Source organism: Trachinotus anak, unplaced genomic scaffold, assembly GCF_046630095.1.
Source record: "Trachinotus anak isolate AG129_WGS33_773 ecotype Australia unplaced genomic scaffold, CSIRO_AGI_Tana_v1 ptg000021l, whole genome shotgun sequence".
Classification (NCBI taxonomy): domain Eukaryota; kingdom Metazoa; phylum Chordata; class Actinopteri; order Carangiformes; family Carangidae; genus Trachinotus; species Trachinotus anak.
Window position 1 is genome coordinate 22,478,977 of NW_027273872.1, and position 23,968 is coordinate 22,502,944.

The following is a 23,968-nucleotide window of genomic DNA, read 5'->3' on the forward strand; positions in this document are numbered from 1 at the left end:
TCTTTCTACATTGTACTGGTACTTTTACTAAGCAATGGATCTGATAGCTTCTTCCACAGCTGCCTGCTTGAACATTAGAGCTTTAAATGGCTGGTTGGTGCCTAAAATAATGATGAAAATTAATTTACCTCCATAAACACAATTTGTTTTCATAATTAATGCTGCCATCTTTGAAATTTAAGAAGCAATATGATCCAATTTTTCTTGCAGGTTTTAAAATCCCGTCTCATCCTGTGCCAGAACCTGCGCTCAATTATCAAAAGCTACACTGAAACGACAGCAGGCGGTGGTGTTGAACATTTCTGTCTGGCGTGTCATCAACCGGAGAGGAAGGAGGATGAGGAAGTGGCTGGACAAGAGGACTGGACCTGGAGATGTAGCTACCAGCAGGGATGCACCAGCAGCTGTCAGGCAGCTAGATATTAGTAATATTTGACAATGCGATGGGTAACTGCTGGGCATACTGTGTTGGGCTCTTCAGGAGAGAAGCCAACAGGATCCAGAGGGGAGGCGGGTAGGTGAAACACAGCTTTAGCTGGGTGAGCTAACTAACTAGCATCATCTGAACCAGCGTATCCGGTTACTGCTAACGTTAGCTAACAGTTGGTTAGCCGGTGTGTGTGGTAGGACTTTGTGACAGCTCTGTGTGTCGGCCTAGTGGCGGTGTTGTAACCGAGACATAGAGGCCGGTCAGTAAGATAGTGGATCTGCTGCTGTGCGGCTCAGCCTGCAGTCAGACAGGGGCAGCAGGAATCAAGACCCCACCCCTATTGTCAACTGTCTGGTCATGGGGTTAGCTAGGTCTAAGTGAAGGGGAGCACTAGCATGAAAGACAAACCCAGCCAGAGCTGCTGAAGAGTTGTTTGACAATGATTATAGACTAATACCTGGAGCTCGTAGTTCAACCTGTCTTCATGTCAACACTAATGCACACACTGGGTCCCCATTGTCTGTTTCCTGCTTTACTTCCAGGCAGTCAGGTCACCAAATTGAAGGTTAATAATTAATGTTTTCAGTCTGACTTTACCCCGTGCTTTGTTAAGGTTAGAGAAGGCTTGTTCTCCTCCAGCAGCAAGCTGTTTCACACTCAGTCACCTCCATGTGTTTCCATATTGGAGCTGACAGGTACAGCAGTGGTTAAACAGCATTAGCCTCATTATAACTTTGTATAAGTCCACTTTATCTGCTCCCATTAGGTCATGCTGTAACTTGGTAAAATAACAATCGTCTTGACTGGAGAAATAAAATGTAGGTTTTGTTCCACAGTACATGCAGAGAAATAAACAGAAGAACAGACAGTTTATTTTTTGTTTGACATCGACATGAGGATGAGTATTTTAAACCAATCTTAAATTAATGAAGCACATAATGAGCGAAGGGTGTTAATATGTCCGTTGTGTCACAAAGCTGTTTCCTAGAACCTGTCAAAGGTAGAGCACCTGCTCTGAAGACTATTGTCAGAGCAGTACACCTGCTCTATTGCAGACTTTTTGACACGCGTCACTCCAGGGGAATCACAGGTGTAATCGATAACGTTAATTATAGCTGCATTTGATGTAGATGTGTCTGTTGTAAGGTCCTGGTATTGTGTACACTGACACCACTTACTGACACATCATTACACCTGCGCTTCTCCAGTGTTTATTCAGCAGCTGTTTTCTGCTGCGTATGGTTCAATGTCGACTCACAAACCATGTTTTTGACAGAATCGCACATTGATCAGTTTAGCTTCTGAGTTAAAAAAAACTGTATTTACAACAGATCACTGGTGTTTTTGTTTGATGTCAACATTTCAGCATATGCTTTGTAATCTTGAGTATTCACACGTCTGTGTCAGTAATGTGAACTAGACAGATGGAGTAAACATATGTAAATGGACAGACGGCCAGAACAGAAATGTGCTTAGACCAGCTTAATATGCAGATAATATAGACAGGCAACTGCTTTTAAAAATCAGACTATTCCTGAAGCCTATTAATTAACACATTATTTTCTTTCAATATTTTTTTATCCGGTATCATTTCAAACATAGCTAATCTAACAAAGGAAACAATACAGAGTTTCTGTTTGCATGGACATGTTTCTGTCAGAAGTCAGAGCTACCCCCATGAAATTCAATTATTTCTGATAAGAGGTTCTCTGCTAACAACTGAACACACACTATATGAAATCATGGTGGGCCACTGGTCTTTTTTGCAGTAAGAGGATTCATCCGAGGTTGGTACAGGTTGTGTATAATATACAGTATATGTGGTAACTGTTACAGATGAGGAGAAGATTCATTGACTGCAGTGATGTAGAGCCAGTGATCTACTACAAACACTGGGTGTATTTTATTCAACTGTGGCTACTCAATTAATTCCTTCCCCTAGATTCATTCATTTATTTTATCTTATTTCAGAGCTATTATCTTAATGTTTATCTTAATGTCAGAGGCTTACAGTGTAATCATCATACAGCTCCTACATGTAAAATTACAGCAGTTCAGTTTAAATGTTTCAGCTGTGTGCTCATGTTCTCTGACTTATTCTTACAGATCCAAATATTTCCGAAGCAGCACCACAGGGGAACATTATACAATAGAGGTATGAGTCACACAGTTACTGGTACTGTTTTCTTATTTTTTTTAATGAGCATTATTCAGTGTCTAATCGTGACTTTTAATTTTGCAGTTTGAAAACCTGGTAGAGAGTGATGAGGTAAGTCTGATCATCTCTGTGATGATGTTTAATTTTAAGAGCTTTCAGTACTAAATAAGTTAAAGGAAAACATTGTTGCTGTCTTTACTTTGACTCTATTATTGTTCTACTGCTTGGGACCCAATTACACTGCAAAAGACTGAGTAAGTGTTTTATAAGATGTATAGGCTAATTAAAAGCGGCATTATGCTGGTGCTCCCAGGATACTTTTTACGTCCAGACTTCCATCAGACTTTCCTGGAGAAAGCCATTCTCCAGTGATGGATAGAAAACGATGGGTGCACCCACTGCGCACCCATCACCGTAATATGGCAGTCTTCCATTATTCCTTCCAAGCTGTAACTCAATTACTGTCTGCAGAGTCCCAGACTGGTAGCACTTTAGTCAAACAGTGCAGCACTGAAGATGTGTTTTACACTGGAATCCAGTGCTGTATGGTCACATCCTCTGTTTGCTCCACTGCAGGGAGAGGGAGACAGCCCGCAGCCCTGCCCGAGGTCAGAGGTCTTGTGACTTAAAAAAATGATCACAAGTATTCTTTAACAAAAAGAAACCTTGAAGTAACCCTGAAGTATATTGTATTGTTTTGTTTTTTCTTAGGCCTATCAGTGAAGATGAGATCAAGCACCTCAAAGAGCACCGCTACACTGCGATCTCAGACAAGCAGATCATGATAGACCAGAAGCTACAAGCAGAGGTAAGGCACAATTTCAAAAAGTGTCTTTAGAGGGATCCGTCAGCCCCCATCATTTCACTTTACGTTTTAGACCTATTTTTGCTTATTTTTAATTTGTTGCATTGTTTTTTCTGTTTTTGTAATTTTCTGTTCTGTGTTTTGTGTTTGTTTCATTTTTGTTATTTCTGCTCAGTTAGAGGCACAAGAGGAGAAGTTAAGGCTAGAAGAGGAGGCTAGAAATGCCGCCCAGCGTGAGGCCGCCAGGTTGGCACGTGAACGAAAAATGAAGGAGGTGAGGCAGCACTGAGCGCTCCCTTCTGCCAGGTTGACTTACTGCTTGGCTAAACAACTTCTCCTCTAACCTACTGGCCCTGTGCAGAGGCATCCCAGCATTTCAAGTCCTCAGCCTGCTGTGTCTTAAAGGACACTGATATTTTGTCCACTCAGTCTTCTTGTTGTGCCCATTAACCTGTCTTTGTCATCCAAGTCGGGAAGTTATTATCTGTGTCAGTCCTTAATTCATATGAAGAACAATTTGTAGTATTGTTAGCATTCTTAATCATCCTCTGGACGAAAAATAATCAATAGATACAGGTGGTATGATGGCTTCATATTTCCTTTACAGTTTAGAGGAAACTCCTAAAGCTTTAATTATAATGTGATTAATGAAAATGGGCCTGTTATGATTCAGATTCCTTAGTTGCTTTTCATTACCACATTCCACAGCTTCTTTGGTGTTGCTTTGTTTTGTTAAAGTTATTTGCTCACATGTTTTCTTGATGGCACCAAAACTGTTAAATGTCTTTTTATAGTTAATATAATCTGTCTGTTATTTTGAATAGTGGGAAGATATGACTGTTTTTTGTTTTGTTTTGTTTTTTAACTTGATCTATGGTGTTTTTGTTAGCAGCTGTCTGCCCAGAGGACGAGGGGGAAAGCAGATGGCTCTGGCAGTGAAACTCAGCAAAGAAAGTGAGTCACTTAAGTTCATTAGACAACAGAGTAGTTGTTGAGCTAAGGACAAACTGCGGTCATGAGGCCCTGCATAGGTTTTAGTAGACATACCAAGTAGACAGAATTCTTGAATCTGCTTAAAGTTGTTGAGTCTTTCATCAACCTCAGTTGGTGGAAGATGTAAAGAAATATTTGAAAACTTCCAGCATCTGGTGTCAGCCACTCAGATGGGTGAAATTACCATTTGTTGCTGTTTGGCAGAAGGAATTTTCTTTTCCAAGCTCTCAACAGAAACATTGATTTGATGATGTGAGAACTCGGTGTGTGTTTCTGCAGTTACGCAGTGTGTAGGCTGCAGAGCAGATATTAAAGCACTACAAGGTATCAATTCTCAGAATTCAATGCTTAACAAATTTTCACTTTGCCAGACGGGAGGTGTGAGCTCACAAATCATCATGCTTTGCAGTGGTAATGAAAGGAGGCAGCGCTAGCAAAGCTGAGCACAGTATCAGCTTTCACCTCATACAGGTTGAAGAAGAAGCCTTAGTGAGAAGCTTTAATCAGACTGGCCTCAGTTTAGGACTGATGACGTTTGGGCAGGCAGTGTTGTGCAATACACTTTTTTTGTGAGTTTTGTTATTCTTGTGTTGATTCATTATCACCTGTTTCAGACAAACCACTGGGGAGGATTTTGATGTCTACCTCCAGAATGTGAAAGCCCAGTCTGAAGCTTTCAGGAGCAACAGTGAGTGACCTGCCTGCCTTTATTATACTTATTCACTATACTATACTAGACACAGGTCTATAATGTTTGTGCTGATAAATAGACCATGTTTGTTGTTTACTGTTTTCATGTAAATGTACAAGAGTTGCTTGCACTCTGCTGTAATAATTGTCTCCTTGTTAACAGGACTTCCCTCTGACACAAATGTGGTGACGCCCAACACAGAGTGCAGCTGGGATTTCACCACTAAGACCCGCTCCACCAATGATGATGGCACCTCACTGGACCTAGAGTGGGAGGATGAGGAAGGTGAGACTTTCATTTTTGCTCATATTGGAAAGTTTTCTCTCACTAAGCTGTTCATTTTCCTGTTGAGTGTCGCCTTTGACTACTCAGCTGCAAAGTTGAGGAAAAATGGCAGCCCCATCAAACATTCAGCTGACATTCTGTTTAGTGGTTCGATTACACTGAGGGAGAGTCAGAGCTCTCTCTTCCTCCAGAACCAGGGCTCCATTTCCCAGCCAACGTTGATTCTGTTTTTCAGTGGCACTGCAGCAAAGAGGAGGAAGAAGAAGCAGCATACAGGTTATCTTAAATGTATCAACCCACTTCAAAAGTCCAGTGCAAATGTTGAAATAAAATCAGCAGAAACGCATTCTTAATTGCAGGCATATTCAGTAACACAGACCCCAGACTGGGGAGTGCGCGGCCCCCAAGCTTCACATGGCTGCTTCTGCTGTTTTACCTGTGTTTCCTGTATTATACCCTAAAAGATATATACAGCCAGTTCAGCCCAGTCAGTCAAATATAAATATATATAAATATACACTCACCCACACACACACACACACACACACACAGACACATGAAATTACAATAAAGTGTGGTATGTTAAATTTTAAGTTTGGTTTAGAAAGTCTTATGTAGGAACAGATTTTCTGCATTGTGGCCCCTCTGAGCCACCAGATTATTGCCTGCAGCAGTTTTTGACTTCATCGACTTCTGCTGTCAGAATGAAAGCTTGTGTCCTTGCATTGTAGGAATCAATCGAGCACTTCCAGCCTGGGAGAGGTCTCGGACGGAGGAGGACATCCTGCGCGCAGCCCTGAGGCCCGGCGGCAAGCAGATGAACAGCGGCCCGACCTCGGCCTCCGAGGACTCCAACGCACTGGAGTGGGAGAATGATTTTGTGAGTACTCACCCGGAAGACAGTGCAAACACTGAATTTGAAGGCTTTGTCAATCCCGTCCTAGACACTCCCTCTGAGGACGCCTCGGACTGTGGCCTCAGGTTGGACAACCAGGACAGATAGTGTCCAGCACCAAAGGAGATGTTTGTCTTGCCCTCTTCATGTCAAAGCTCACCAGCTTTTTGCCTCATGAAATGGAAATGTACTTACTCGCTCTTCATATTCTGTAATATGAGACTCTGATGCTGCGGTAATATGTTGTGGATCTCAACACTACAGTGCATTGTAGTGACGTTTTTATCAAATACTCATTTTTCAGTGCCTTCATTTGCTAAATTAGCCGACCATTGTATGCATTGTAACAGATCAATTACATCCATTACCATTTGACACATTGTTCAGTAAGTGCTGATTTTCAACACACAGGTGGTCGTACATAAACCAGTATGTTGCCAAGTTATTTATTGTGACTTCATTGTGAAAGCAGGTTGCTGCTGTAGGAGCTGTGTGGTACTCACTGATAGAAATGGACACATTTCACTGGTTGTGGGGAGGGTGTTTATGCAGAATCATTTATTAAGGTACTAGTTTTAAATCCCAGGGGGGAAATTTGTTCTCTGCATTTGACCCTTCCTATTTAGCAGCAGTCGACACCCACAGAGCAGTGCCTGGGGACCAAACACAGTTCTGAGGTCAGCGCCTTGCTCACTGGTAATGGCAAGAGAATTCCTGCATGTATTTTTTGGGGGTGGAAAAAAACCCCCACATGAGCACAGAAAATAACCTCCAAACTACAGAAAAGAGTCCTCACTCTGCCCTTCTTCTCCCACCTGTTTCAGTTTTTACCTCCAGAATTATGAAGTTGTTGCATGATGGCAAAAAGGAACTGAATTTGACATTAAAAAAGGCAAAACAATAGACTAAACTCTTTTCAATCAATCATTATAATGATAAAGCCACTGTTTCCACATTTGAGACTGGACCTAGGATTGTTTGTTCTTGCTTTAATGTTCCTTTGAATCATCGGGCGCTTGCTCAGCCTATTTTTGTATTGTTTGTATAACAGTAGCCTCAGTCAAGGCACGCATTGTGAAATGCTGTCGGTGCACACACTCTGACAAGAAAGCTGCGATCACTGCACTGACATCAGCTGCAGTGCTAAGTGAGTTTTTATACTTTTAGTCCTGTAACTGTAATTTGTGTATTTTCTGACATTTTAATAGATCAACAAATCAGGTACCTGGTGAGAAATTCATTTAACCAGACTCTAAATCAACTTCTGTATTTGATGAAAAGTGTTAGCCTCTTAGAACTAACAGCGACATGTCCAGAAAAATAAAAATAAAGAAGCCCAAGCATGAAAACACCTTCACTGTCCTTTTGCAGTAAAATGATAAGTAGTACTGTGTTCCTATATATACACATTTCCATTTGTCTGTGAGTGAACATTTGACAACAAGAGACCTTTTATAAAATAATATAATGAAGCACATACACTGAGTCATGATCATGGGCCTGTTGGTGTGTTGTAGAACATCTGGGTGTTTAACTGGCCTTTTTGCTTCAAAACTGCTTTTTCCAGTCACTTTCTTCAACTGGTTCTCTGGTTAATTGTGATAACAAGGGATCCCACAAAAATAAAAATTCCTCAATTTTAAGAAGCTGTAATGTAAAATCAATATTTTGATAGAAGTAATTACCCTCACCAAGGAGTTGTTTTGTATTTTCTCGCGGTTGGTTTGTTGTTTGTCAACAAGATTATGCAAAAAATACTGAACCAGTTTGCACCAAACCTAATGGAGGGATTGTGTATGGGCCAAGGAGGAACCCAATACATTTTGGTGCAGATCAGAGCAAAACAGCCATGCAGGATTGTTTGTCCTTGGTAGAGGTATGCACTCTACTGAGTGCCATTCTAGTTGTGTCATGTGCCATTTACCAAAACAACTGGGGTAAAACTAAATTATTAAATAGGTCTTGATGTGAAATACAAAATAATCCTGGGGAGTAATGTAAGGATCTACAACATAGACGGGATGTAACAGGAGACAATCTTTACCACAACAAAAAACCACAACCTGTTTAAAAGCTTCAAAAAAAAGACACGGCTAATTTCTGATTGGTTGCTCATGTTTGGCATTTATTTAAGAGTCAAATCACTTTTGAGTGTAATAAAAATACATTTGAAATCCAAACCAGTTACTCTGAACTAAAAATATTCATAAATCTTAGTCTATGTGTTGTTCACTGCTAAAAATGAAAGCAATATTTTGTGGAGAGTGAGATCTGAGATTGGATGCAAAAAGACCAAGGTTAGCAAACATGCAAATATAACTCTGTGCCCCAAACTTTGGTGCGTTCCGGGCTACGATTGATCCAGAGCTGCTCTCCAAGAGAATCTGCTGTATACATTATTCTAGTTCTTGTGCATCACATTTTTATACCCTGACGTTGACCCATCACAAACGGGCGAGCATGAGTTGGGACACTGATTATTTAATCTGTGTGAATCACAAGTAGTTTACACGTGTGGACTTTCGAGGATGATTCACTTGTGTGAAGAAGAGGCTGTGCACTACTGTTTAAGTGTGTAGATGAGACACGGGTATATTTGCAGAGGTTTGACCTCTTAATATTTGAGTCTGTAATTTAAAAATAGTATTGTTTTTAAACACATTTCAATATTATGGTTTGCTGTGATTACATGATCTCTGGTTAATCACTGTAATTTTCTGTAAAGCAAAACCTGTAACTTAACATTCCTTGTCACACTGAGCCTAAGAAAAAAAAAAATAAAACATAGAAAAATGTCTTGGATATCACATGCATTCACTGTAAGCACAGCTGGAATTTGGTACATTTTAAATGACATTTGCACTGTTCTCACTATGTGTGTGACTTCCCAAGCGTTGACATAGATAAACAGTTAGCCAGACCCCTCTTCAGTTGCATGTAAAGTTAGCACGTTTGCTCCTTTATTGACTTCCAACAGTCAGCTTCACAGTGCAGATTGAATTGGTGTTTGGCTAACTGTTTATCTATGTCAACGCTTGGGAAATCACACACATAGTGAGAACAGTACAACATTAATTAGCAGAACCATCATCAGTTTAACTTGTCTTGTGAGCTGTTGCGAAGTACATAGTCATGTGAACATTGTCATTTTTAAAGTGATATGTCACACTGGCAAAATGTTTGAGTTTCTCTTATTGAAGTACATACACAATACAAATTAGAAATCTACAATTTAATTACACATCTGTCATAGAAATTAAAAAGTGAATCCAGTAAATCTAAAATCTCTATTAAAAGTTTGAGAAACGTCTAAAAAAAGAAATACAAATTATCAACTATAAAAATGTTGGATAATACTGAACCATCCCTTTAGCCTGAGGCACTGCATGGAAGTATCATAAGCCAACAATTGGGGCTACCACAAATTTTTACGCTGCACTGTGTGGTGTGTGTTTCTTTGGTTGTCATCTGTCATAGCTCACCACCACTGTGGTCCAGTGCTTTAAACAGACACTGTTTGTAGTACTGTGGCTTCATCCACCAAAGCCTGTTTACTGTACAGATAATCATCTTTATAAAAGTCAGTAGTGGTACCTGGTTTCACAGAATCATATGACTTAGTCAAGGACAAACAACCAGTAAACCTCCTCAAATGAGGGTGAATGTATTTAACTCCTAAAAGACGTACTGCGCAATTGAAGTTTAACTTTGGAGAGCACTGTGCTGTGTACTGCTGTCAAGTAAATCAAAAAGATCTAAATGTGAAAATCGAAGTAATTAGCTGAAAAGTTATTAGCAAGAGTTGACTGAAGAAATCGACATAATTTTAATACAGCAAATGTGGGCTTTCACAAAATGCAGGTCACAGTTAATGCAGCACAGATTGATATTAAAAACTAAAGCAGGATTTTTTTGTGCTGGAACCAGCAACGTACAGCCAGCAGCTTTTCCTCTGAAACCTTTCAGACTCCCAGTGGAGCTCTCTGTGGGTCGTCCACAGTGGTTCTCTGTCTGACTCAGCTTTGTAAAAGTCGCCTTTTCTAGTTGCTTCAATGTGTAGACATGGGCGGCCAAAAATCTGCGCCATTTCTCAAAACTAAATGTCCTTTTGCTGCTCTGTGTTTAAAATACAACAGTGATTCAACTTCCTGCCAGTTCATGAAAATGTTACTCATCAGCAGCTCTGAACACTTTGTGCCTTGCTGGCAAAGTTTTCATGTGAAAAATCCTCTGAACGGGAAGTTGTGTATTTCATATTTCTGGTTTTTGGAGTAAGTAGAAGACTTATTATTACGTTTTTATTTGACATGTGTCTCCTACAGACCCACAGACACTGTTTGATCACCAAGGGGTTCTCGCCTCCTAAAGGTCAGAAAGGAAAAATAGGAATGTGATAGATTGCTCACTATGTTAATGTGATAGTTTATTTCTGTACATTTAAATGTGCTTTTAATCACACTACAGCAAGACATTTGGCAGTTGTTACACAAACAAATACAATTACTATAAGCAGTTTTTGTTAGATGAGGGCAAAATGTGAATCCACATAATTACAATCACTCATCTGTCGCTCGATGGTCTCACTTAAAGGGAGTTTGTCACAAAACTTGAGTAAAGTATGCACACAAGGGTGGATTTTGAGGGGGTTATGTTTCCTTTCCAAGGTTGCGCCAGTAGAGAGTGTACGGCTTTACTTCATTTTTAGCTTGGATGTCTTTGTAAATAAAAGTTGTCTTCGCAAATATTTCCACTGCTATGGCATGTTTTTCTTTTCAAGAGATAAGGTTGTGGAATGAGAATTGATTTTTGTACATATATGTAAAATACTTGATTAATTAATACCGTGGTTTGAGTTTATTATGACCAACATTGCATAAGAAAACAGGAAGATACACGACTACAATTTCCAGAATTGGCTCATCACCACGATGTCAAGGTTCAATGTGAATATTTAATTAGATCAGTGTAAACTCAAAGCTGCATTGCAGCAACACTGTGGCATTGGAGTTGACGCAACCTCTTGTGGTTTTTTTTGTTTGTTTTTGTTTGTTTTTTTTTTTGTTTTTTTTACAGAAATAGCATCTAATCAATTCCTCTGCTGGTTATATTAGAACACATCATTACTGTCAACATTGAAGGTTTCTTCAGTGGGGACAGCAATGGAAAAAAAACTTGAAGATTTAGCAGAACATGGGGCAGACCTTTTCTAAACAAGTATGTACAATGTAAACTTTTCTTTCTCCTCATGGCAACGACCAAATCCTGAGCTGGTACCAGTGTGGCTGTGAGGTCAACTGACGCCTGGTTCTCATCACCAACCTGTAATAAGCACATTTGCCAATGAAGGATCCGTCGTCTTTATTAAGCTCTGATTTTTCTTGTGGCATGTAACATTTTGGATATTGTTTGATTGCAATGAATTCAGCCTCAAAATAAACTGATACCTAAGTCATCTTGTCTAGTCTTTCCTTAGTACTTCATATTGAGGATATCTGACACTGATAACTTAATACTTCAGATTTGCAGAATGGTGTTCTTCCACCTTTTAACAACAACATAATCTATGTGATGAAAGCTTCAATAGGCAGCGCTCCTACACAGGTTTGGAAAGCATGGAAAGTTGAAAAGAAAACATTAGAGGTTGTTCAGTGTTGCATTAAACAGGAGTACATACTGTACTTGTGGTTCTATGGGGACTTGACATTTCACAAACTACATTATGTTACTTTGTAAGTAGATACTTTTTTATCTATACCACAGATTATGAAAATCCATGGAAAGTCTAACAAAATTTCTACATTTTACATTTAAGGCAAAAACCTACAAGACAGGAAACATATTGCATTGTTAAAAATGTTCTTTTTCTGTTTGGTCACTTTACCACCAATGTTATATCTCTGTCTGCATGACATGGGAGAGGCAAACAGGAATAAAGAGAATAAAGTTGTATGAATTATGACAGTAAATGTACCATAATTGGCCAAAACCATAGACTGCATGGCCAAAACTGAGCCGTGGTTGCCCACTACTGGCTGAACGTGGACAATGAGTTTCATTTGGACTTTGAGGACTGAGCCAAGGATCCTCACTCAGGCCGTCGACGGAAATGGGTGTGGAATAGTGATTATTGGTTTGATTAATTGAAGTCAAAAGAATTAACAAGGCGGGGAGAGGTGAAGTCTGGAGTAAGTGACCACAAAGGACAACAATACACAAGAAGCGGCGGCGCTCCAGACTGAGTGGAGCCAGCAACTTGTGCGACGTCCCAGAGCCGCAGCACGACCACCGTAAGAGTCCCAGCTTCACGCTCAGACATCAAACGACCCAGCCATCTCAGAAGACCAGATATCGTGTTCATTTGTTTTTTAGAGATTCTGCTGCTCTGCTTTCGTTTCACATTTATGACCGTGACAATCTAGCTGCAGCTGTCAAAGGTGGAAAAAGTTTGTTCATTCGGAAACACTATGCGCAAGGAAAATGAATGAATGTGTTGAGATGTCAGGCTCTGGATGTGCTGTATTTGGAACAGAATATAAAACTGTGGTTATAGGTAATAGTGTTTTAAGTATTTAAGTAGGCCTAAATAAGTACTAGATTCCTCATAAGTTTAAACACCAAAGCGAGCACTATTTTGTCAGCACAGCGGAGTGATATGCACTCCGCCTCTCCAGTCTACTTGTCTCCAGGATCTGGAGGACATGGCACGGGGAGACGGAGGGAAGACGCGGTGGAAAACGAGAGAAAATCTGTAAGAAAGTAGGAACTGCGGCGTTAATGTTCACAAGAAAACACGCTGCCATGGCTTGCCTGCACTGTTAAAAGGTATGTGGCTAAACGTCCGGTCCATTAAGAGAAGAGAAGTGAACTTGAGTGAGCCTCATCAGTGGAGCGCGCTGGGCAGAGGCTCGCCGCTCTCCCTCGGAGGGCTGGGCTAACAGCTAGCTTAGCTTAGCTTAGCTTAGCTTAGCTTCAGTGGAGAGAAGTTCAGAAAGTTTCTGGAATGGAGGAAGAGGAGGAAGGGTGAAGTAACTCGGGCTAACCGTTGAGAGGTAAAAAGAGGAAAACAACTTTGGTTCACGACGTTACATTTTAAAGACCAAACTGTCTCAAAACGTTAGACTCTTACACTAGATAGCGATAGTTATTATAAGATGTCTAACTATAACTTAAACCTAAACAAGTTGTGTGCTGTTAACGTTTGCTAAGCTAGTTAGCAAATTGTCGAGGTTACTTACATTAGCCTGCTACACACCAGGGTTAGCTACTGCCTCTGAAGTAATGTTATATGTTGTAAGTGTGCGTGTTTTGTTATAAAGTTAAATTATAGCATCACTAAATGCTATTTTTACCACTGTTGGGCAATTTGTGTAACGTTAGATGCGTCTTTCTGAATCCCTTTTCTCTCTTTCTCTGGGTGGGGGGTTCTTACTTCTTTACCGAATCGTCCTTCCATATTGTCCGGTCCCTGTACTTGTCAAACATTTCAGACAGATTCCACACAGTAAATAAACGTAGTATTCCTGAGCTTTTCAATGTGATGTGTTTTTGTAGATCTCGTTAAAGCGAGAATGATGGCGTTAGTCATTAGAAGACACTAACCTCTGATAAACAACTGCATCATGTGGCCAGTATAACAGCGATTTCGGAATAGTTTTCATTGTTTATCACATCCAGGTGGCTTCTTTTCCAGTTCGTATGGAGTCATTCAGGCTTTGGAAAGAGCGTCAAAGGAGTATTGAGTTTGCCATTTATTCCTCAGTTGATAGTCTGTACTGTTAAAATATATGACAGTTGTCCATGGGAATTTTAAATAAGAAAATGTGGACAAATACCAATGCTGTGATCGCACACTGTGTCAGTTAGGGGAATTCTTGGGATTGCATTTTTCAACATATGTAAAATAAGTCATACTCCTTGTTGTGAAGTTGTATTACTCATATGTTCAGTATTTCAGAGGAAGCCACTGACAACTGGTGTAAGGCTGACCATAAGTAATCTTAAATCATGGTTACAGTAAATTTAGGCACTGAGCAGTCAGTCAGGGGCTTCAGTTCTCTCCACCAACCCTCATTCAATACGTGACTTTATACAAGTGTGGTCAAGGTTGATTTGATTTTCAGTCTTTGAGGGTGAAAACACAAAGGACTATCAGTGTGAACTCTTATCAGTTTGTAGAGAGGGATCAGGTTTATCTGACTGATTAGTCATAGAGATTGAAATCAGCATTTGCTTTTGCTATAGTTGTCTAGTCATGCAAGTTATATCTACCATGTGTTGATCAAGCAATGTTTCTTCATGTTTTGGGAAGATCAGACATGTCCCTAAGTTGAGATTTATTACTTGTCATTGCTCACCCAACAATGAACTGATGAATCACTGCTGATCCAGTCTGAAAGAGGCGTAGTTGCATCTGGGTCTCTGAGTGGGCAGGCTTTGTGACAGTGACTACTGAAACAATCTGGTGAATGTAGAAAATAAAAACTCAGACCATTTACTAGCTCATCATTTTTGTGTATGCCTACATGTCCTACTTTAGGTTTCCCCCCCGCTTTCATGTGCATGTGGAACAATGAGCAGTGGAAGTGGGTGCAGTGCTGTTGGACAGCTGTGTACTGGAAGGGAGGGATGGGATGAGGGAGGAAGCAGCTCTTTGTGGTCACATCCTTTTTGACGAGGGCCGGTTTCACAAGCCCCCAACCAGCTGCTGCTGCAGGCTACATGTGTTTGACGGTCTGCATGATATAGATTGAAGTGTCATATATCACAGCATGGTTTCTTTCATACGTGTAGTTGTACATTAGGATTAGTATTTACGTTTGAAATACATCAGTGCAGTAGTAGGTGGAAACTGTAGTTTGAAGGGACAATCACTGAAGACATCCTAATGCAGTACATTTATTTTTAAGGTGGTGATTCAGTAATTCATTGTTGTGAGACTCATGGTTGAGCAATGCAGAAGTGGCTGATGGGCATCTTTACCCATAATGCATATTATATAAATAACTTACAATAAATAAGAGAACCGTTTTTTCTTAAAGCACGTCTGTATTAATCAGATTTTTCTTACGAATCAGAATTTACATTTTATTTAAGGTCAGATTAGTAATTTTATTTTCCTGTCTTTTGCCGGACAAAACAGGCTGTAGGTTTCCTCCTACGCCACTTTGCCATGTCTATGTTTACAAACAACTGTGATAATTTGATAAATAGATCTAGGCCTCAGATGAAGTATGTTTCAGTCCATGAACTTGTATACCCTAAATATGCAAATATATATAAAACAATTAATGAATGTATTTTTTTTCCCTTTATATCCCTAGTAGTGTGACAGGAACATTGTACCAGTTTAATTCACTAATCACAAAACAGTATGTTTGAAAGTATATATTCCACATTTTATCACCACAGCATTTCATATTGCTGAATATATATTTTGGTGTGGTAGACCAGCTTGCCAACTTTACATGTTGGTTGGGCCATTTGTTTGTAAGAGTGTGTTTTGTCTTCTCATATGGATTACTGTCTGCAAGTTCAACATATAACACCTATCAGATAATTGAATCATCTTAGTTTCAGTAAGACTCAGGCTCTTTATGGAAATGATGTTTCAGATCAAAAAGGGGACAAAGGGCTTTTTGATCATTCTTTGGACTAAGAATAGTGTTTGTCACATGCTGTCACATGCTTTTTAAAATGTATTTGAATTGTAATATTATTTCAAAATGTCAGGAATACTTGCTTGTGGATCTTGATATGTAATGCTCGACAAATCACTTCTCTCTTTTCTGTTTTGCAGGTGGCTGGTGGTGTAAAACACTGATTGTGTATTGGTTTGAGAAGTCAGCCTGGAGAAGAGCTGGGAGTTGTCGATGAGAAGTGACCCATACCTTATTTCTAAGCCTGTCTACTTGCACCAGTAAGACCTGCTGCAGCGTGTCACTTCGACAGAGGTCCTGATCTCGGCTCCTGCAGCCCGCACCCCCTCCCGCCATCAGTGGTGGTGACCCAGCTCCGGACAGCTTGCTGCAGGGCCCTTCCTGAACAGCAGCAGCTGCGTCCTGCTTGCTGACTCCCCTCCCTCCCCTGCTTCCTGTCCTTGGTCAGACAAGGCTAAAGTCTCCTCTCCCCTACCCCACCCCTCAACTCTGTCAGCCTCTCATACTCTCACACACGTACATTCATACACTGAAGTGGTTTCATTCGTTGACCAGACGCTCAGACACCAGTTTAGGCTACTAACACTATTTGGAGATTGTCATCAGGGGACTTGTAAACCCCTCTTCCCCTTGGAGTGAACATCCACCACCCAGTTCCTGCCTATTACCTACACTACAGCCTCCAGGATGACCTCCCTGTCTAGTCTGTTCTCCTTCACGGGCCCAGCAGTCAAAAGCTTGCTTGGCTGGAAGCAAGGAGACGAGGAGGAGAAATGGGCAGAAAAAGCAGTGGATGCGCTCGTGAAAAAGCTGAAGAAGAAGAAAGGTGCCATGGAAGACCTGGAGAAAGCCCTGAGCTGCCCGGGACAGCCCAGCAAGTGTGTTACCATTCCAAGATCACTGGACGGCCGGCTACAGGTTTCCCACAGGAAAGGTCTGCCTCATGTTATCTACTGCAGAGTGTGGCGCTGGCCTGATCTCCAGTCTCACCACGAGCTCAAACCCCTGGAGGTGTGCGAGTACCCATTTGGCTCCAAACAGAAGGAGGTCTGCATCAACCCATATCACTACAAGCGAGTGGAGAGTCCTGGTAGGTACTTGTGTTGTCAGGTTGCATGCTATTTGTTATACTGGAAGGTTAATTTTTGACTTCTCCCATGTATGTTGTTCATCCTATCTAAACAAATAATATTTAAATTAACACCTGTACATATGTAATTTAAATTGCATAATTCTGCTTGTCACACAACCCTTTTAAAATTTGCTGCTAAAGCTTGTAAATGTATTTTTTAAAAGGTGCTCTATAAGGCACTGCCATTACCAAATCTGTGAATTTGTAATGTCTTAACACATATGACTGACTAATTGTAATGACTGAATAGCAGGAAATACAATTAAGATTAGACCAGTGTGGAGCTCTGCACATCCCTTAGCCAGAGCTCTGAGTAAACTGTGGAGCTGGTAAACAAATCCACAAAGGTCAGGAGGCTGTCATCACACAGGCCTGTTCCACCCGCCCCCTCCATTTCACAGAAAATCAATATCACTAGCTCTTTTGGAGTCTTATTAGATTATATGCCTCAGGCACTCCAGATGGGGTGTGGCATCAGAGAGTGGCTGACTAAATGCATAAACCACTCAGACTAAACTCACAGCACTTTCTCATCACTACCCCCTCCCTCCCTTCTGTCCCTCACACACTACATCACATACATTCACTGATGACCCCGGGGGGGGGGGGGGGGGCTTTCTGACACTAGACTGGTTTGGGATTGCCAGCTCTGTATTGACCGGTTCAAGGATATGTATCACATGTCAGTCAGGGGAGACTGCATGTCATATCATTTAAAGCAACGCTGGGTAGTTTTGGAGGGGCAGCCTTGGAACCATGACGTTGAGAGTCAGTTGGTAGATGAAATTCAAGGCTGGGGGAACACACACTATCCTTTTGGTAAAGTTGAAAATAAATATAAATATGGATGATCTGTGTTTATATCTTCACCAAGGTCTGAAGTGGCTTATGAGAATTGCAGCATTGTTGATGTTGAGCTGTGCTTTGTATTTTATGATAAATTGCTACAAGATGTACAGTGCTGTCCGAAAGTATGAGGTCTCAGTTTTTTAGTTCCCACTGTTGGTTGGGATTATACGCGTATTTTTTGTTCCAACATGAACAGTTTTTTGTTACGGTAAAGATATTGGCTGCATATACAAATTGTTTCAAATTAGACAAAAGAATTGTATCATAATTTTGTTTGTCTCTGCTGTCAAATTAATGTCAGGGACACCATTTGGTGTTGGAGTGTTGATTGAATGAAACAAAGGCTTGAGAAAGACATCATGTCAAGTGCTTTTTTTCACTAGTTTGATTAATCAAGAAAATAATCACAAAACCCTACTGTTATATCTTCTGTGAGCTACATTTCTAAGAGCATACCCATCAAGGGTTTGTGTTTGCATTAGCTGCGTTTCCTTGTTAATAATGGAAAATATTATTAGCAAGAAAAATCATTAAGCATTATAAAAGCCCTAAGTCAAACAGGTTTTCTGGTTAGAGATGTGTGTGTTAGGCATTGCCTCTGTACATAAAGCATAATCAAACCATCTTCTAAATAATGTGCAAACACCTTTTGTCTCTGTTTTTGATAAATTTTCAACAAATCAGCTAATTTTCCACCCCTGCCTTCGTTACTCCATTATCCAGTGCTCCCTCCTGTCCTGGTACCACGGCACAGTGAGTTCAACCCACAGCACAGTTTGCTGGTACAGTTCCGCAACCTCACCCACAACGAGCCACATATGCCCCTGAACGCCACCTTTCCAGAGTCCTTCCAGCAGCCGCACAGCGGGGGCGGCAGCAGCAGTGGTGGAGGTGGCTCTTTTTCCATCTCGCCCAACTCTCCGTATCCTTCTTCTCCAGCCAGCAGTGGTACTTATCCAAACTCTCCTGCCAGCTCGGGGCCTTCCAGTCCATTCCAGCTCCCAGGTACGCCAAATACACTCATGTACCTGACCCTGGGAAAGATGCCAGCCTATTGTGTTTTTCTGGACTGTTGCTGTTTTGTAGCCAACAAGAAACAAAGTGTTGATAGACTGGTCTCTGGTGATTTGCTTTAAAAGTTGTGTAATGTACAGAAAAAGTGTTGTTTACAACTAAGTGACAAAAGACCTTAACCAAAGTTCAGGTGAACCTGGTTTTGGATTTGTATCATTTATGACACTCACAGTCTAAGGACATTTTGGCTGTAATCAATTAAAGTGTTAACTTAATGAAAAGTTTACTAAAATGTCAGAATTTAATCACTATCCTTACTAATGGTTTATAAATATACATACTACACTTATCACAATGCAATGGAAAACATTTCCAGGCTTCTAACCAGGTCAGGTTATTATATTTATCCAAATCAAGCTACACCCCTAAATGAGAACAAAGGAAATGCCAGCTAAGCAGTGTCCACTAGAGCCAGGGCTGCTGGCTGCTGTCAAGGCACTAACTCAGTGGACCAGGCAGCCTTTCTCTTACTGTTACTGACTGGAGACAGAACAGATATATTCACATGAAGCAGTATCATTTAGCCAAGACATTCCTTTCTGTCCTGTTCAGTGGCCTTGGTATATTGGATAAAATACCCTCAACTGTTCCCATTATACTTTCATTTGAATGTATGTGGATGTTACTCCTCTGACTCGTGTTTGTGTGTGTGTGTGTGTGTCTGTCTGATGACTAGTGCTCTATTCTGCTCCAGTCCAGATCTGCTGACGCATCCGGTGGCTGCAGGCAGTCAGGCAGAAACAGTTTTTTTAATGGCAATTTAGGATTTTAGGATTTGAGCTTATTTGTGTTGAAAAGCCCTGATCATCGTTGTCTACACTCACAAGCAACATAATTATCGAAATTTCCTCACTGCAATCTTAGTGGCGGGTTTTTTGCATTGTTTTTTCCTGTGTGCCTCAGTGTGGACTTGAAAAGCTCATATTGCATCTCTGTTGGGAATGGGTTAGCATGTGGCTTAGCAAGTGAGGGATATGTGTAATCTGACACCATTTCCGGGGTACAGATCCTGTGATGATTGTTGGAGTCTAGGGAGGTGTGTGTGTGTGTGTGTGAGAGAGAGAGACCATTTGCCAGCAACAACAACTGGTCTCATCCTCACTAACTGCTCTCTTAATGTCTCAGCTGACACCCCACCCCCAGCCTACATGCCCCCTGATGAGCAGCTGGGCCAGGAGAGCCAGTCCATGGAAACAAGCAGCAGCCTGGTGCAGCAGAACTTGGCCAGAGGAGGTGAGGAGTGCCCACATTCAGAATGACAATAACACTAAGCCAAAAAAAGAGTTCCCAACAGTGAAAGGATGAAATAGCTGCCAGAAAGTCCAGCTTGAAGGCTGATCAATATCGAAGGCGATGGACAGCAGTTCACACTCACTTGATGCATGATTCGACTACTCTGGAAGGTTGCAGTAATATTTTATTGTCCTTGACATATTTGTGCTTGCTACTCAATGCCATGTCCCACTGGATGACAGTTCATTGGTGCAGAAACACCAGCTATTTTTGCCGAACCCCGAACCAAGTGGTGTTGTTGGAAATTAATAAGAGCTCTGTGTTAATGCCACCTGTGCTCACATTTTGGCCCCCAGTCCAGGTCTTTAATATTTAGCATTTGTCAAGCGTGATCTGATACTTGTTTGTAATTTCCCTTCTTTCCCCTGCTGGTTTGTTCTAATAATTAACCAATGAGTTCTCTCATTTTTGAACAGTTTGTTTTGGTGAAGCTTAAAACTTCTTAAATTTTATCATTTCAATCATGTGATGTCATCAGCTCTGCCCTGTCTGTAGCCTAATGACAGAACTAAACACACACAGTCCTAATTTGGAAGCATATTTTTACAAAGAAAAGGCTTTTCAGAGATTCAGCACCAACAAAATGGCCTTTTATAATGTAAACTAGAAAGCGTTCTGGGGTAAGCTGCCTCCTTAGAACTGATGTGATATGTAAAAGGCTGGGAAATGTATTGTTAATGAGAACCACCTGCTGTCGTTTTGCACTGTATGAAATACTTTCTGTAACAATGAGTTTTGTTTTCTTTGCTCTCGTTAACTATGCTCATCCAGTTTGTTCACCTCATTAGTTAATGAAAGCTTTATAAGTGTATTTAATATATGAGCATACTGTATGAGTTTATGTTCAGTTGTGTTTAAACTGAGAAGAAATTCAGCTCTTGTAATCATGGGAACTGTATAAATGTGTACACTAGTTGTAGATGTGTAGTGAGAGTTTTATATACAGCAGTGGGACACTGCCTAAAAACACATTGCATTGTAAGACACACCTTAATCAGTGTCTTATGTCCTCTAAAAAATGATTGTGTGTGAAGATGTCATTAACTAACTTCATGACTCACCTTTTGTCTGAATTTCCCAGATGTGCAACCAGTGGAGTATGAGGAGCCGAGCCACTGGTGCTCTATTGTCTACTATGAACTCAACAATCGTGTAGGTGAGGCTTACCATGCCTCTTCAACCAGTGTGCTTGTGGATGGCTTCACTGACCCTTCAAACAACAAGAACCGCTTCTGCCTCGGACTGCTGTCCAACGTCAACCGCAACTCCACAATCGAAAACACCCGTCGACACATTGGCAAAGGTATAACTGACACCCACACACAGCATGAGAGGCAGATTGATAAGATCAACATTTTGTTTTTGCAGAGTTGTGGTTTGAATGTCCTGACCATCAGCTGTTTCTGTTATCCAGGAGTGCACCTGTACTATGTGGGAGGGGAGGTGTACGCAGAGTGCCTCAGTGACACCAGCATTTTTGTCCAGAGCCGTAACTGTAATTACCACCACGGCTTCCACCCCACCACTGTCTGCAAGATCCCCAGTGGATGTAGCCTCAAGATTTTCAACAACCAGGAGTTTGCTCAGCTTCTGGCTCAGTCAGTCAACCACGGCTTTGAGGCCGTCTATGAGCTTACCAAGATGTGTACTATTAGGATGAGCTTTGTCAAGGTAAGGGCTTCATGAATTAAGTAGAAGACAGGCAGAGACATTTAAACATGTCTCGTCATTTCTTTTAACAAGAAGCTACATCATTAGTATTGTTAGTTTTTATTAAACAATATCTTTAGTAAGTTTTTGGCTGCATCATTATTAGTGTTGTTGAGTAATTTGTTCTGTCTCCTCGCAGGGCTGGGGAGCTGAGTACCACCGACAGGACGTCACCAGCACCCCCTGCTGGATCGAGGTGCACCTGCATGGGCCGCTCCAGTGGCTGGACAAGGTGCTAACACAAATGGGTTCCCCTCTCAACCCAATCTCCTCTGTGTCCTAATGATGGACTTGTGGAGCTTGGGAGACCCTTTTTATTCTTTTTTTTTTTTTTTTTTTTTTTTTTCCTTCCCCTCAGTGATTTTATAATTTAAGGTGGTCTTAATGGCTGAACTGTTTACACTTACTTTGGGAAGGGATATTGAACTCTGGCTGGAAATTGAACAGCGGCAGCCAGAATCCAGTTATTGAAACCGAGTAACGTTATGAGCAAATACCTGGAGAAAGAGAGGATTAAGGAATACCCAAGTGGCAGTAACAACATGGACACACTACTGCTTGACAATGCTACAACACCTGCAAGAATTGAGGGCTCCATTGTCAAGCTTGAATCTGTCAAATGTTGATTTTTCATCTAGTTTTATTGTTTTTCTCAAATGATTTTATTTCTCTTTATGTGTAGTTATAATGAAGCAGGACTGTTTCACTACTCTGCCTTATGTCCGACAGACAAATTGGAATTTTACTGAACACCTTTCTTACATTGTTGTCTCAGTGTCAGATATTTACAATTAAGATGTAGACACGATTATGTTTACCATTAGGCTCAGATATAACAAGTGCTTTCTTTTTATAGTCTCTACTGCTAGAAATGAACACTGAGCTACTGCTTTTTAAGAAAGTTATGTATGCCAACCTGATAGTTTTTGATATTGGGAGATCAATCACTGAACAAGTTTAACACACCATAAGCTAACAACAGTGTGAATGTTACATCTATTGCAATAGAAGTAGTCATTTATGATATAATCAGACAATGGACATCATCATTATTACTGATTCTTGTTTGTACTCTCAAGCTCAACTAAGAGTGACTGTATTTTCCATACTCACTGTATTAACAATATTGTGCACTCATGGATTTTGTGGAGGCATATTAAAGTTTGGCGTGGGTACCAAGGCATTATGTTGATAGATAATTGACTTCATTAGCTCAATGAAATAAACAGGTCATTTGTTAACAATTGTTCCTTTTTTGCTGTGCTTCTGTCTGTTCTTTCTTTTACTTTTTCGTAATACTTGGCAAGATGCAAACAAGCAGAATATAGATTTTAACGTACGTGAACAGTTTGGAAATGTGTTGAATCAAGATGGATCTATAGTGACAATTATACCAGCCACGTATACAGATGTGAACAGTGATGTACTGTGTTAATTAAAAGGCTGATGATAGATTCCAAACACATCATCAACCATTTTCTCCAGTGAACTTTAGTCTACCTATGATCGTACTAGTATTACATCATCAATAAATCTAGTGTGGCTCACAATAATGTTTAAATGGATGATTAAGAACGCATTGTTTACAAAGACTAAATCAATCAATGAAAGGCAAGACAGTGAGATTACAGCAGAGTTTTAAAGGTAACACTTTCTCATTCAAATGACACGATGCTGCTGTGTGGAGGATTTCACATTGTGTCATAAACTGGCTTGTCTTAAACTAATTATATTGTGTCATGAATATAACATAATCATGGGAATTAGAATCATTTTGTGTGCTTTGCCATTAATGTTAAATTCAGCAGATGATGCCTGTTTGCTGCTGTCTTGTTGCTAACTGTTTTTTATATGCACTTCAGAATTGTGAATGCTTTCTTTTCATGGTCCCTTTGAGTTGTCAGGTAAGCAGAAATGGATGTTTTTGAACTGAAGTGGAATAAGTAATTAATCAAAATATAAGATACACATTGTTTCAGAAAGCCACATTTGGGTCT

General features: G+C 40.6%; 2 protein-coding genes across 5 annotated transcripts; both read left to right on the top strand.

The window, feature by feature from the left end:
- The first annotated feature begins 290 nt into the window (after positions 1–290).
- ap1ar (adaptor related protein complex 1 associated regulatory protein) lies at positions 291–11,709 on the top strand. Of its 2 annotated transcripts, none has more exons than XM_071506707.1 (10): positions 291–514; positions 2,537–2,585; positions 2,673–2,699; positions 3,165–3,196; positions 3,300–3,396; positions 3,569–3,667; positions 4,283–4,347; positions 5,001–5,074; positions 5,240–5,362; positions 6,094–11,709. In XM_071506707.1, the coding sequence occupies exons 1-10, from the start codon at positions 444–446 to the stop codon at positions 6,363–6,365; spliced, it is 909 nt and encodes a 302-aa protein (XP_071362808.1). In that variant the 5' UTR covers positions 291–443; the 3' UTR covers positions 6,366–11,709. The 2 variants fall into 2 exon arrangements, with proteins under 2 accessions (XP_071362808.1, XP_071362809.1); XM_071506708.1 differs by having other exon boundaries at positions 294–514; positions 4,286–4,347.
- Positions 11,710–12,310: 601 nt separating this feature from the next.
- On the top strand, positions 12,311–23,215 carry smad5 (SMAD family member 5). 3 transcript variants are annotated; one of them, XM_071506705.1, is made up of 7 exons: positions 12,311–12,544; positions 16,054–17,003; positions 18,618–18,899; positions 20,094–20,201; positions 21,343–21,564; positions 21,676–21,932; positions 22,111–23,215. In XM_071506705.1, the coding sequence occupies exons 2-7, from the start codon at positions 16,601–16,603 to the stop codon at positions 22,252–22,254; spliced, it is 1,416 nt and encodes a 471-aa protein (XP_071362806.1). In that variant the 5' UTR covers positions 12,311–12,544; positions 16,054–16,600; the 3' UTR covers positions 22,255–23,215. The 3 variants fall into 3 exon arrangements, with proteins under 3 accessions (XP_071362806.1, XP_071362804.1, XP_071362805.1); XM_071506703.1 differs by lacking the exon at positions 12,311–12,544 and adding an exon at positions 12,604–13,079; XM_071506704.1 differs by lacking the exon at positions 12,311–12,544 and adding an exon at positions 13,122–13,306.
- Positions 23,216–23,968: the final 753 nt, after the last annotated feature.

Coding starts and splice junctions, on each gene's coding strand:
- ap1ar (XM_071506707.1), top strand. CDS start 444: ATGGGTAACTGCTGGGCATACTGTGTTGGGCTCTTCAGGAGAGAAGCC. Junction 2,586..2,672: donor GGGAACATTATACAATAGAG/GTATGAGTCACA, acceptor TTAATTTTGCAG/TTTGAAAACCTGGTAGAGAG. Junction 5,075..5,239: donor TGAAGCTTTCAGGAGCAACA/GTGAGTGACCTG, acceptor CCTTGTTAACAG/GACTTCCCTCTGACACAAAT.
- smad5 (XM_071506705.1), top strand. CDS start 16,601: ATGACCTCCCTGTCTAGTCTGTTCTCCTTCACGGGCCCAGCAGTCAAA. Junction 17,004..18,617: donor CAAGCGAGTGGAGAGTCCTG/GTAGGTACTTGT, acceptor TCCATTATCCAG/TGCTCCCTCCTGTCCTGGTA. Junction 21,933..22,110: donor TTAGGATGAGCTTTGTCAAG/GTAAGGGCTTCA, acceptor GTCTCCTCGCAG/GGCTGGGGAGCTGAGTACCA.